This window comes from Homalodisca vitripennis, chromosome 4, assembly GCF_021130785.1.
Source record: "Homalodisca vitripennis isolate AUS2020 chromosome 4, UT_GWSS_2.1, whole genome shotgun sequence".
Lineage (NCBI taxonomy): Eukaryota > Metazoa > Arthropoda > Insecta > Hemiptera > Cicadellidae > Homalodisca > Homalodisca vitripennis.
The window spans coordinates 7,570,433-7,585,567 of record NC_060210.1 but is presented as its reverse complement, the minus strand read 5'-3'; the positions used below and the strand labels follow the sequence as shown (position 1 = coordinate 7,585,567).

Below are 15,135 nucleotides of genomic sequence, written 5' to 3'. Positions count from 1 at the left end.
ACACAGAGTTTTGCCCGAAGACCGATCCTGCTGACAGAACGGAACACAAGAGCAGTAACGATGTTGCCATGATCACGTTCCTGATGGTACTGAGTCTTGCCAACTTCCTCGCAGAATCAGGGTCACCCACAATAAATATTATAGTAGACAGTGGTTCAGACTCAGCGGGTGAACTATTCGCGGGATTGCCCAACAGTTGCAGCTATCTATTATAAGAATCCATTCGACCGGTTATCAAGGTCAGATTCTTAACCCGTGCAACCAGAGTTGTGGCCAGTAACTTCAAGTTTTAGTGAGAACTCAGTTAGCTTCATAATCTTCTAGGGTGTACAGTAGCTGTTTGTTCATCACTATTTGACTGGAAATTACACTGTTTTAGCTGTACTCACTTTATATACAACAGAGATTCTAGATGAGGATCTAGAATCCTGAACAGCTGCCCCTTTCGAGCAAATATCAAAAACTCCAACAACGTATGACCAGAACGATTTGTTATGCATGGCGAGTAGACGGAATTTGGCGCGGAAAACCTGATTTCGGCACCTAACAGTTACCGAAAACCGGAATGGCCGTGGTTCTGAAACCATGTATTGGAGAGGTATATCTTATTGCTACTCATTCAGCTACACAATTGAGTATATCGGCATATAAGCCTTCTCGTAATTGGTTGTACAAATTTATGGTGACTACTCTGGGGACATCCCCAGGCTAGCAGACAAATGCTGCATTTGTAATATCCCCAATTTGAACTGGACATTTCCCACAGTCGGGGAAAGCATAGCGATTCAAAAGAACATTCTTTTCAAAACATTAAATGCGTGTTACCTATAAAAATTTGTGTTTGTGTTAGTTACAAATATCGGTAAAATTGTGTAGCCTTCCAACCCTGACTATCGTAAAGGCTGTTGTTGTTCTGTAATCGAGAGATCGCGTGTTCAAGGGCCATATAAGGGGATCTTGGAGAGGTCATACATTTGCAACTGGACTGCACAGGTTTTCGTTCAATGATGAATGACGGGTAAGACTGCTCCTTGGATGGGTGACAGCTAGCTATGGTGATCGTTCAAAAATTATGACCAGACAGGAAGACACCGATGCTGGACTCAACACACCTTAGCTTTGAGGACAGATACGCTAACCCTACATTGGGGTCTCGCGTCACTGTAATCAATTACAATTAATAAAGCTGTAAAATTAAAGAAATAGAGTTGTTTGTTTTGAAAATTACTGATGAATAGATGGATTCTGAAAGAATGTATAATACGTCCACATTTTAAATTGTTTGTGGAAATTTCAATTTAAGTAGCCTATACTGGAACAGGAGTATATAATTTGAACTGGAATATCTACGTCAGTGTTCGTCCTGAATGTAATCCTGATTGTCAAGAAGAATGTAGATCAATTTAGGTGCTATTATTTATGCTGTTATGTTACTTTGTCATCCTTGGAAATTACATAGCTGCCGGGATCGTTCCGTTCATTAACCAAATGAATTCAGCTGCGAAACGTTTCCTCATGGCGTCGCCTGTAGGCCTATCCGACTTTTACATGATTTATGGTATAAAGTTTGGATTCCGTTGCCTTAAGAAGCGTGCTAAGCTATAATTAGCACGTCGATGTACATGCCATCGTATTTCCGTTAGTAACATTTCACCCGATTCTATACGAGTACCAGAGCTTTTGTACGTAGTTGTCAGAAGTTATACGAAGAGTTGGTATCCTTATAATTAGCACGTTTTCAAACATACCATCGTATTTTCGTTAATGAAATTTCGCCCAACGATTTTATACGAGAACCAAGGCTACTGTATTTGGTTGTAAAAGTTGTAATAAGATTTGGCGATATTCATAATTAGCACGTTTTTACTTCATATTTATATATTAATAGTAGTACAAGTGCTTTTTAATCTGTTCTGATATCGCGTTGAGCGATATTCACTTTTCTCAAAGAAGTTAGCTGAAACCACTTCCAATATCAGGTGCTTTGAAAAAATTTGACAATCTATTGTAAACATTTTATCACCTATAAACGTTATATCAACTTGTTTAATTATATTTTAAGCATGCATTTACTCTGACATTAATTGATATTTGAAGTGTATTTATGCAAATGTTATTGACTATATCTTCTTTATTGAGTACCTATTTAAACCGTATTAATAGGGAAGATGTAGAAAGCAATACTTTAGTGAAGTTTTAAGAAAACAGTTATCTTTTGCAGGTAAAACTAAAAGACTGAGAATGAAAATTTCCAAAAACGAATTCAATTTATTTGAGTTACACTAGTTTTAATATTTTATCCTTCTGTGTGTTTTACAGGATAAAATACTTTTTGTAACAAAACCTTAAAAATCAACATTATATTGATTTGACTAGTTTTTATAAAATTAGTTATAACTATCCCCTGAAACCACGTATTGGTCCATCACTTATTGACCCACATCGCCATCAATGCGAACAAAGACATGTATTTCCTTCAAAAAAAGTCCGTTCTGCGATATCAGACAATTGTAATATGTATATCTAAAAGCGGGATAGTCAAATGTGTAACAAAGAAGCTTGTAGTATTTTACTAGTGGTTAAAAAGGCTTAGCATAAGCAACTTTAATGCACAACTGCTCAAATCTGAGATACATTACTCACAAACACAAGTAACATCTGTAGGTACTCGTGTGACCTTTCAGGCCTCAGTGATATCAGCAGATTACATACTGCAATGTAATCATGACTGTCACTAAACTATCTATATCTCCGGAAAGACATAACTAGAATTGTCAAGAAGAGACAAGCCTTCTGTTGAAAATAAAACACGACATTTTGCATCGTCATATATAGCTAATACAGTAAGTAATCATAACAAGTTGTAAAAGTGATGATAACCGTGATACCACATAAATTTAAACCTAATAATAAGACTACCCAACCAAAAGCGACGTTTCTCTCATACAGTTATGAAGTTACGCTCTAGAAAGAGGTCATAAACGCAGTGAGAGACGGGTAGCAATATTATCTTACTACGAACGTCGAATTTATGTAATATTTATTTGTTCAATAGTGGGAGCTGTAGAATTGTCTGATTGCTCTTACTGAGTTTGTCTGTGAACTATTTACTGGTTCACTTCCAAGGTCAAGCAAACCTGGATTGCCGTTAACAAGACTAAGACCGTTTTGTTGAATCGTGTCATTAAGATTATCAGCACTCGACTGAGTGAATTAAGTTCTGAGTTTGATACGATACTTAGGTCCGTTTATGTTTGTCCCTTATTCTGGTCGGAATATGTTAAAAACTAAGGTACTTATAGGTCTCACATTCACCCTAAAAGAAACCGTGTCGCTTCTTCGAAAACCGGTTCAGGCGTACTTTTGATTCGGCCTTATGTAGAAAAGAGAATGTCACTGATTCAAAATTGGAACCTAAGCTGCATGGTGATTGTGGTGCCCGTTTCTACAAATACTTTGGTGTTGGCTGTGTTACAAGAACACTATGCTTTGTCAGGAGACTGTAGCCGTTTCCAAAAACACTTTGATGTTGGCTGTGTTACAAGAGCACTATGCTTTGTCAGGAGACTGTGGCCGTTTCCAAAAACACTTTGGTGTTGGCTGTGTTACAAGAACACTATGCTTTGTCAGGAGACTGTAGCCGTTTCCAAAAACACTTTGGTGTTGGCTGTGTTACAAGAGCACTATGCTTTGTCAGGAGGCTGTGGCCGTTTCCAAAAACACTTTGGTGTTGGCTGTGTTACAAGAACACTATGCTTTGTCAGGAGACTGTAGCCGTTTCCAAAAACACTTTGGTGTTGGCTGTGTTACAAGAGCACTATGCTTTGTCAGGAGGCTGTGGCCGTTTCCAAAAACACTTTGGTGTTGGCTGTGTTACAAGAACACTATGCTTTGTCAGGAGACTGTAGCCGTTTCCAAAAACACTTTGGTGTTGGCTGTGTTACAAGAACACTATGCTTTGTCAGGAGACTGTAGCCGTTTCCAAAAACACTTTGGTGTTGGCTGTGTTACAAGAGCACTATGCTTTGTCAGGAGGCTGTGGCCGTTTCCAAAAAACACTTTGGTGTTGGCTGTGTTACAAGAACACTATGCTTTGTCAGGAGACTGTAGCCGTTTCCAAAAACACTTTGGTGTTGGCTGTGTTACAAGAGCACTATGCTTTGTCAGGAGGCTGTAGCCGTTCCCAAAACACTTTGATGTTGGCTGTGTTACAAGAGCACTATGCTTTGTCAGGAGACTGTAGCCGTTCCCAAAACACTTTGGTGTTGGCTGTGTTACAAGAGCACTATGCTCTGTCAGGAGACTGTAGCCGTTCCTAAAACACTTTGGTGTTGGCTGTGTTACAAGAGCACTATGCTTTGTCAGGAGACTGTAGCCGTTTCCAAAAACACTTTGGTGTTGGCTGTGTTACAAGAGCACTATGCTTTGTCAGGAGGCTGTAGCCGTTCCCAAAACACTTTGGTGTTGGCTGTGTTACAAGAACACTATGCTTTGTCAGGAGACTGTAGCCGTTTCCAAAACACTTTGGTGTTAACTGTGTTACAAGAGCACTATGCTTTGTCAGGAGGCTGTGGCCGTTTCCAAAAACACTTTGGTGTTGGCTGTGTTACAAGAACACTATGCTTTGTCAGGAGACTGTAGCCGTTCCCAAAACACTTTGGTGTTGGCTGTGTTACAAGAGCACTATGCTTTGTCAGGAGACTGTAGCCGTTCCCAAAACACTTTGGTGTTGGCTGTGTTACAAGAGCACTATGCTCTGTCAGGAGGCTGTAGCCGTTCCCAAAACACTTTGGTGTTGGCTGTGTTACAAGAGCACTATGCTTTGTCAGGAGACTGTAGCCGTTCCCAAAACACTTTGGTGTTGGCTGTGTTACAAGAGCACTATGCTCTGTCAGGAGACTTTAGCCGTTCCCAAAAACACTTTGGTGTTGGCTGTGTTACAAGAGCACTATGCTTTGTCAGGAGGCTGTGGCCGTTTCCAAAAACACTTTGGTGTTGGCTGTGTTACAAGAACACTATGCTTTGTCAGGAGACTGTAGCCGTTTCCAAAAACACTTTGGTGTTGGCTGTGTTACAAGAGCACTATGCTTTGTCAGGAGACTGTAGCCGTTCCCAAAACACTTTGGTGTTGGCTGTGTTACAAGAGCACTATGCTTTGTCAGGAGACTGTAGCCGTTCCCAAAACACTTTGGTGTTGGCTGTGTTACAAGAGCACTATGCTTTGTCAGGAGACTGTAGCCGTTCCCAAAACACTTTGGTGTTGGCTGTGTTACAAGAGCACTATGCTTTGTCAGGAGACTGTAGCCGTTCCCAAAACACTTTGGTGTTGGCTGTGTTACAAGAGCACTATGCTTTGTCAGGAGACTGTAGCCGTTCCCAAAACACTTTGGTGTTGGCTGTGTTACAAGAGCACTATGCTTTGTCAGGAGGCTGTAGCCGTTCCCAAAACACTTTGGTGTTGGCTGTGTTACAAGAGCACTATGCTTTGTCAGGAGACTGTAGCCGTTCCCAAAACACTTTGGTGTTGGCTGTGTTACAAGAGCACTATGCTTTGTCAGGAGACTGTAGCCGTTTCCCAAAACACTTTGGTGTTGGCTGTGTTACAAGAGCACTATGCTTTGTCAGGAGGCTGTAGCCGTTTCCAAAAACACTTTGGTGTTGGCTGTGTTACAAGAGCACTATGCTTTGTCAGGAGACTGTAGCCGTTTCCACAAAACACTTTGGTGTTGGCTGTGTTACAAGAGCACTATGCTTTGTCAGGAGACTGTAGCCGTTCCAAAAACACTTTGGTGTTGGCTGTGTTACAAGAGCACTATGCTTTGTCAGGAGACTGTAGCCGTTCCCAAAAACACTTTGGTGTTGGCTGTGTTACAAGAGCACTATGCTTTGTCAGGAGACTGTAGCCGTTCCCAAAACACTTTGGTGTTGGCTGTGTTACAAGAGCACTATGCTTTGTCAGGAGACTGTAGCCGTTCCCAAAACACTTTGGTGTTGGCTGTGTTACAAGAGCACTATGCTCTGTCACAAGGCTGTGGGCTACGACATTTTATGGACCCTCACAATCCCAAAAGCCTTCGCAGGCGGACTTACTACCCTAATGAACCTTGCAGACCTCCTAGATATCTACTTCGTTCAAATACCTTTGTTTTGTTTTACATTTTTGTGTTTTTTATAAGTTATCTAAAAGAGCTTTAAAAACCATATCCTAACCAAAAACAGAGCGCAGCGGCTTAAATGGATATCCCTACCTAGTATTTAATAAGTAGTATTTAAAATGTTGAGAGTGCAGCAAAAAAAGCAAGAAAATGCTCGTAATCATTATTTGATCATTATATCAGCGTTTTTTTTATTAGCAGATGTATTTTTGTTAAATAAAATGTATAGAGTTCAGTATTTGAGTAATAAAAAAATATACCTTCAAGGATTTGTAATCAAGGGTGAATGTGACATTGTTGTCAAGCATAAACACCGAGTCTTTCCCCTGTCGCACACGGTCAATCCCCTGGTGTCCAGCATGACCGCCATCTTTGTTAGAATGGTTGATAAGACTGTTGTCTTTCTGGTCTTAGGATACCCAATTGTGCCTGTTTATGAATTATGGGTGGTCTATATCAATTCAATATTTAGTAATAGACTCTACGTGCTTTGGTTGTGTATCAGTCTGTGAGAAGATACATCCAGTGCTTAACTCCGTTGCACCTTGAAACGTTGTGGTTGCGCGCGATATCTAGCGGTAAACGATCGAAACTGCTACTACAAATACGTTACAGAACACCCTTAAACACATGATACAATGAGTAAACTTTGACAATAATAAAAAATACTCATAATTTTAAATTGATTTCATAAGAATGAGGTATTTACTATAAGATTACAACCCTGAACCCAAGATATAGTATAGTTGCGCTATCTAATGAAACGAACAGAAGTAGTTTAACCGATAAAAGTTTCTGTCCCACAATCCCCGACTGGCTGCAAAGTTTATTTTTTGGAAAATCAAAGCTATGGGCTATTACATAAACTCGACCTTCAAGTGACAGGAACACAGTGTAATCCAATTTTGTATCATTTTCAATTGAAAATCAAAACAGCGGTTAATAAATTTTAAATATAGGTCTATATCCTTAAGAAAGTTCAGACATGGATTACCATAGTACACCTCTATGGACTCGCACAATGTCATAACTATCTTTCACATAACGCCTTGATATATTTTTAAATCATATCAGACAAAATTAAAAACTTTGCAGAAAGTTATACGGCTGGCTTAACTACTTTTTACGCCATTACCATCACAAGCGTGCTTTGGGGGGGGGGGGGGGGGTTGGCACGTGGGAAGTGTCATGGAAATTGTGAATTTAAGCCAAATTGTAAATACGCATACCACAAACCACACTTCAAAATCTGTATTTGTTACAAAATGGCGGCTGTTGAAATAATATTAGTATTTAACCTTAAACAGCCGCCATTCTGTATTGGATACAATTTTTAGCAATAATTCTGTTATATAGAATGTGCTTTATGTACGTTTTGAAAGGGCTCCGTTTATTGATAGAGTAAAACGTAATATTCATAAAACAGTTATTTCCTAAATACCTTTAAAATTTTAGGAATATTGGCCTAGACTTGCATTTAAGTGCAGTTTTTATATTATATTATATACATGTGTGTGTGTGTGTGTGTGTGTGTGTGTGTGTGTGTGTGTGTGTGTGTGTGTGTGTGTGTGTGTGTGCGTGCGTGCGTGCGTGCGTGCGTGCGTGCGTGCGTGAGTGCGCGTTCTGGTAGTTTTTAAGTATTTTAATACGAGTAGTAAGGTAATCCAATAAAGTTACCGGTATCGTTTCTTTCCAAAATTTAAATGAGTTCAATGAAGGAAAGTTCTAAGCTTTATTACCAAACAACATTTGTACAATTGTAGTCTTGCGTATCAATTTTAATTTGCACATACGTACCACATGTATCTATTATTGCCCAGGAAAGATTATAACTTTCAAAAAAAGTCTCACTGTGATTAATCCATTGTTCTGACTTAACCTTGTATTGCAGAACAAGGAAGAAGCATTTATTTATATATTCTCACTATGAATAACTATGGCCAAATAAAGAATACTAAACATATATGATAGCGAGTTGCAACGAAATGACGTCACAATGTATGTATACTTGACTCGGGTATAGGAGATGAGATAAACAAACATGACCTTGAGAGTTATAAGTGACACGGAGTGGGCCGCCAGTCACGTGACACTAACAATCATTCTGCGCAAGCGCCAGACCCAGCCACATACTGCTCGCCTCGCCGCTCAGCTGTAAGTAACATAAGTCTACTAATTGTTTTTTTTTTTTTTTTTTTTTTTTTTTTTTTTTTTTTTTTTATATATACCAGCTGATAGTCCGCAACTTCACTTAGGCTGACACAATAATGTAAGGTAGAAAAGTAAAAATACTACTTCATAGCCATAACCTAATCGTACTTGAATTTATTATAATATTACTGGTGAAGCAAAGTGAATCACAATTATTTTTAAACGATGAATTATGGTAATCAAAAACACTACTTTAATAAGGTACTATAATAAGGAGAATGTTATAAGTTACGGTGATATCCTGAGAATATCCTTTCAACTCGAAATTTAGCATCAAATCCATTGAATCTTGGTATTTTACAATAAGTCAGTAATCTAGCCGCTCCTAGTAAAATATGAGTTAGTGAGTTTGAGCTTATCTTAAACTCTACTGTGCATCTGCATTTTATGCTGTAAACTCCAAATTTCGCTCGTAACAAATAGTGTATTATAATAAAACTATACACAACAGAAGAGGTTTGGAGATGTGGTCGTTATGGAGTGGATATTTATAACATTTTTAATGAATCACATAAATAACTGCTATTGAAGGGTATTATAAATCGAAGGAATGAGTGGCGGTATATAAAATCATGCTACATTTAAATAAATTCGTGGTAAATGTGTGTTATTTTACTAATATATTTATTGATCTTTAGCTTATTTTAGTTGTTATTATATAACAGTTTATTTACCAGGTTACTTCATAGAATTAACAATTAACTGAAAAGCTTTTAACAAAACTGTTAAAACACGACATAAACACTCATTTATTACAAAACTTGGCCAGAAGTTTCTGACATTGTACTACTTTTATTAATCGAAACAAAGTTTGATACTGTTTTCTATAATGTCCTTGTGTTCTGTATTTTATTTGTTAACTCTGGCCAAATACTTGATTAACATCGACTATAATGGAAACTAACATTATCTGAGGCACACCGATAAGATAGCAAGTTCTCCGCTGATAAGGTAATCAGCGTTTGTATGATGAAAAACTAAGCAAAGCTGAAAACATTTGTCTAAAAAAAGGTTTTTGGTCAATAGATTATTTATATTTGATTAAATTCTTTTCATTTTATCCTTCTAATAGAGGAAGTCAGTAGTCAAAACTACCCAATGGTTTGGTTCAGTAGGTTCAGTGGTTATCAGAAAATATGCTCATTGGAAATATATATTTAAATATTTTGTTAATATAAGCAAAATTAATTTTTTCGTATTCATAATCTTTACAATACAGCAATGGTGAATCTTATAGCCTACTGCCAGCACTCTTGTGGCCACTTTACACACTGGCAGTTTCAACGGAAGTCTGTCACTGGTTGAAAATTCACTGCTCATCATTTATAGCATAATAAAGGTTTTTAAGGCATAATAAACTCCAAACCAAATATTGTATTCGTTGTTTAATTAGACAGTTAATTTTAAGTTAGGGAGACATTAAATGTACGTCAATCAATACCAGAGTCGAGTCAAATTTAAGTGTCACTAAATTTTAAATATTTTCTACAATATATATATATATATATATATATATATATATATATATATATATCCACTGAGAGTGTTCTATTAAACATTTCTTTCAAAAGACTAAATAATTTTATTTGTTGAGTCGCCTGGTTATGAAACCTTAAAAAAAATCGAAAGGTCTTCGTCCAAAAAATAAACCATTTTGGAAAGTATTGTTTTATTAAAATTATTTTAGTAATATTACACAATTTTTCCAATTGCTCCAAGAATGTTTAAAGAATAGCTTTGTTGTGTTATAAAATGTTAGGCAGCCCTCCTTGCCTGGTACATTCGTTAAACTAAAATAAACCACAATTTCACATTCTAAACTAGCAGCTAACTTTACTATTGGAGTATTTATTCAAAATTCATCCAGGTATGTGCCGTTACTAAGACTACACACAGATGTGTACACACTCTCAACAGTGAACTACTCAAGTCAAATCAAATTCTTTTATTGTCGTAGACATTGTACATGCACAGACATTGTCAATAAGCCGAAATACTACTCTTTGTCACAATATCCAAAAATCTATAGTTACTGCAGAACAAAATACATGCAAGATTTAAATTATTGCATGTCCTGTAGTAAATTACAACACGGGAGTCCAGTATTAAATATAATATCGAACAGAAGTAAATAATGGTAGGTGGAGTTTTGTTCATCAACAGATTCAATAAACAATCATTAAATGTGACAGGAGTAAACTCTTCTGACAAGTACACGCTTCCTGTTAATGTTAAGTGATAAGTTCGCTATGTTCCATGCAACTTTTCTTTTATTTATCTATGTTTTAGTAACATCCCACTTGTGTCTTAAGTGTAGATTTCCTTATGTTTCGTTTTATACAATTTTCTATTTGAGTGTATCTTTCACTGAATACCTCTGATCATGTAGAAAAACTCTTCATTAACAAGGCCATCATGATATCATTTTAGGTCCGTATTTCCTTCAATCATGCATGACAATTTTGATGTTCATAAAAAAATCTAAAACAAGTTTAAACTTCTAATTTACATAATCTTTTAAGCTATAAACACTAACCCAATTAATTTAGTTGAATCGTTTATCAAACTGAAAATATCTAGAGCTATTTACATTTATAATGATTCAGCTACCGTTAATTTAATTTTAATTCAATAACTAAATCAAAATTGTAATAGACATATTTTAAAATTAAGTAGTCTAAGGATGGTGAATTTTAGACAAAGAAAGTCTGATAAAGGCACACGTTCCTACTCACCGATCATTTTATAGTCATAGTAAGGATTTCTTCACTGTATATATAATATGTAAACTATTTGTAACGTACATCTATAATATTTCAAATTGGACATTTATTTTTCCAATGTGTCTGGACGCTATTTTCATTACTAAATGGTGAAGCATAGAAGAAAACGCTAACTTCATGTTTATAATAATGTCTGCCAACATAATTCCGATATTGAAATAGTACATTTCTCTTCTCTTGGCACATAAATGTTGTACTGCGAGTTTGATTTGTGTTTATGGCCAACAGACCTGAAAATATCCAAAGTTTCCTTTCTTAATACCGATAACATAATTATGATTCATTATATATAATAAATAAATAATAAATAAATAAATAATTATATATTATTATATATAATAATTATGGTCCCCAGAATAGGTGTATATTATAATTTCCTTGTGGTTTAAATCAAATAAATAATATTAACCCGTAATTTTATGGCCATTTGAAGATAAATTGTATTCTATTAGGCGGGTGGTTGGTAAACCTGACTGATCACCTGATATTTGTCCAAATTTATACATTGTTAAACAGCTGATCGTAACCCTTACAAGTTTAACAATCCTAAAATGTTTGGAATGAAAAAGACCTTTTATTAAAAAAAGTAGCAGTCGTGGGACTGCCGATAGAAGTGAAAACGGAACTATTAAGTTGAGAGTAATTAAAACTATATGCAAAAATTATGTGAAATTTTTTATGTTTTATTTATTAGTTACATATGATGGGTTTAAACAAATCATGAACAAAATATAAATACAAAGTGGTTGAAAAAATAATTAATATACAATTATCTTAACAATATCTTAATAAAAACAATAAATGAACATATTTCATAAAATCTAAAATTATTATAACATTTTTTTTAATTTTCCAATTTTAAAATCCACGAAAAAATATTATCAAATAACTAGAAATCTATTTTACCACGCTAGTAAGATAAATCTTATACCGTAATAATACTAATTTTATGATGAAGAGGTTAAATATTAATAAACATAGAATACAAGTGAGTAAACACCGAGTGAACAACAGTGAGTTTAACACCGTTGTAAATAATACAGTTATTGCTACGGATAAAGTATATAATTGCAATAAAAATTAAACCCACAATATTTTTAAAACTAATAAATTAGTTAAATTAACTTGGTTCTTTCGTAAAGGTATTTTTTATTGCACAATAAACTAATTTATTGAGTTAATACGGTATCAGTGAGCCAATGCGCCAACTACAGTTCCGGCAGAAACGTTCACTCATCACTTCATACGCTACTACAGGCTAAACTAAACTTCCAATAAAAAAAATGATAAATTACAAAAAAAATATTCATCTATTTTCACACAACTTTCTCGCTGACACAAATTTTGTCTGACCAAAAAAATAAAAAATCCTCGCTTACTACTTTTTTCTTGTCATTGTAAACGCTATGTAAAATGTAAACAATAATCAAAATTATTTCGAAATTTTTTTAATATTTAAAAATGTAACCAATAGATTGCCAATATTAAGAGCTTTAATTTGACGCATCTTACAGAATTGTACGACATTGGCTTCACTTTTAAATCGCGAGAGGAAGCCGTAAAGTTCACTGATTTTCGCAGTCTGTTTTCATACTCCGCCGGGACAGTTTTAACACAGCGAGACTGACATTTTCATGCAGGTTAGTAGTTTGCGGCCAAGTCTACGGTTAAAAAACACAGCGAGACTGACTTTTTCATGCAGGTTAGTATCATTAGCATGTCGGTGACGCGAACCGAGGATTTTACCCTCTACCAAAACGCTCAACGCGCCTAAAGAAGTTTTCACTTCAAAAATTAATTAAGTATTTTGTAACAGCTAATCCCTACTACTAGTACAGTGCAATATCAGTAAAAAATCTACTTTGTTTTAATTAAGGGGGAAATGGCAAGAATCGACTCTAACCCTACATCCGTACTTGCTGGTCGTAAAAATTTTTCATTATAATATTTAAAACTAGAAGGAATTTCATTCAGATTTCATGTAAAAAAACGCAATATAGGTACTAATAACATAACTGTGACAGTTTGAAGATTCAGAACAAAAACAGTTTTTTGAGCGTAGCGAGTGAATGACGCAACCAATAATTCACTTAATCACATTGAGTTGTTGGTCTTGTTATTACGCACAACATTGTCCATTCAATCTTTGCTGTATCTCTTATGGTTTCCGAGATCCCTTCAGTGAGCATAAAATTTGGAACACACGGTGTATGTTAATTTAACAGTATAGTTTATAGTCAAATCTTACAATAAAATGTGACTATATTTTAATTTGTTTAATTGTGGCCTGTTCAAATTAATTTATACTTCTAATTCTAGTAATTGGCTAAATATATCTCTAAAATCTAAACTTCCCTAAATTAAGCGTTTTCAATCTTGATCCAGAATGTGAACATGTCGGTGGTGACGGGGTCCTGGGTAGCAGATGTCCTACTCTTGGCGGCTTTCCTACTCTACCTCCTTCACCGCAAACTGACCAGCACGCATGGGTACTTCAAAGACCGCGGCATCCCTTACCTGGTACCGTACTCCCTCTTAGGTAACTTAACCGTGCAGATCAAGGCTGCCGCAGACCAAGCGACTTTCCTCTACAATAGTTTCCCAGGCGAGAGGTTCTTCGGTTTCTTCCTCTTAAAGGTACCCAACCTCTGTGTTGCGGTTTTACTTCCTTTAAAAGTTGGATTTGTTACTTCGACTTAAGTAAGTGATTTATTTTACATTACACTACAACTAACTCAAATCATGGAAAACATTTTCCCAAACTAAATAAATAAAAATACCTTTATTTCTTAATTTTCTCTTAGTGCATAGTTGTTTTCAGAATAACTTGTGTCATATTCAGTTGAGTGAAGTTTTCAATGTCCCTTGTGGCATATTCAGAACAAAAAAACAGATTTCATGTGTTGTCAAATCGAAACATAAAATGTATTAACTTTAAATGTTTAGTTGTGATTGGTGGAGCGACATATAAAATTCTTTAATATTTAGTATATTAATGTACTTTCAACAATTTAAAAGCTTCAATGCCATTAACATTTCATTTTCAAAGTTTTAAATAAAACTACATCAATTATTATCCTCCTATAGTCTTATTGTTTATTGTAATTGTCTAAGTGTTCTGTTAAAGGAACCTATATTGGTTGTGAAGGACCCAAGCCTAATACAGCAAATGCTGGTGAAGGACTTTGCCCACTTCCATGATAGAGGATTTAACACGCAACTGGACGGTCTGTTATCGATGAGCCTCTTCATGTTGAAAGGCGAGCCGTGGAGATCCCTAAGGTACAAGCTGAGTCCGACCTTTACTTCTGGAAAACTGAAACTCATGTTCCAACAGATTGTCAACAGTGGGGATCGCCTACTGGAGTCCATAGAGGAGTCCTTGGGGGAAACCGTAGATGCAAAAATGATCACCCACACGTTCGTCATGGAAGTCATAGCCAGCACTGCGTTCGGTCTGAACTTCAACAGAAATAACCCAGAGGCTGAAGAGTTTCTTGAATAAAAGTTTAATAGCCACAAAACCTACTTTTCTGATGAAGATTAAGTTCATTCTCATCTTGATTGTTCCAAAGCTCATGAGATGGTTAAATATGAGCATACTCTCCAGCGAAGTCGAGAACTACTTCTTGAACCTTACAATTTCTACTAAAGAGTACAGAAAGAAGAACAATATCAAGCGGGATGACTATTTCCAACTCCTCTTGACACTTCAAGAGGCTGAAGAAAACGGCAAGAGTCTGTTATCAACTGTTGGTGATAAAACTGAGGAGGACGCTCTCATCAACCAGATGAACTACGCTCCTCAAACTCTCCAGGAGAAGGATACTAAATGTAAGAACCAGCTAATATTTATCTTCAATTTAAAGTCAAAAAATTCGTGAATTCGTACTTATATTACTTGCCAACGCCTCAGTTTTAGTGGATGCAGCGATTGTCGTAATTAACAAAATCAAGCAATGCCGAGCGTGGCTGCTGCTAGGATG

At 36.0% G+C, this 15,135-nt stretch overlaps 2 protein-coding genes across 3 annotated transcripts in view; both read left to right on the top strand.

Annotated features, from left to right (window-relative positions):
* The first annotated feature begins 8,189 nt into the window (after positions 1–8,189).
* LOC124358907 (probable cytochrome P450 6a18) lies at positions 8,190–14,657 on the top strand. Of its 2 annotated transcripts, none has more exons than XM_046811159.1 (3): positions 8,190–8,309; positions 13,535–13,786; positions 14,277–14,657. In XM_046811159.1, exons 2-3 carry the CDS (start codon positions 13,544–13,546, stop codon positions 14,652–14,654), a joined length of 621 nt encoding a protein of 206 aa, XP_046667115.1. In that variant the 5' UTR covers positions 8,190–8,309; positions 13,535–13,543; the 3' UTR covers positions 14,655–14,657. The 2 variants fall into 2 exon arrangements, with proteins under 2 accessions (XP_046667115.1, XP_046667116.1); XM_046811160.1 differs by lacking the exon at positions 8,190–8,309 and adding an exon at positions 8,371–8,424.
* The window catches only part of LOC124358865 (probable cytochrome P450 6a14), a 29,718-nt gene continuing 29,239 nt past the window's right edge, over positions 14,657–15,135 (top strand). The window contains exon 1 of the mRNA XM_046811099.1: positions 14,657–14,983. Within this exon, the coding sequence (XP_046667055.1) occupies positions 14,686–14,983 (298 nt within the window). The 5' untranslated portion in view covers positions 14,657–14,685. The remainder of the gene's footprint in view (positions 14,984–15,135) is intronic.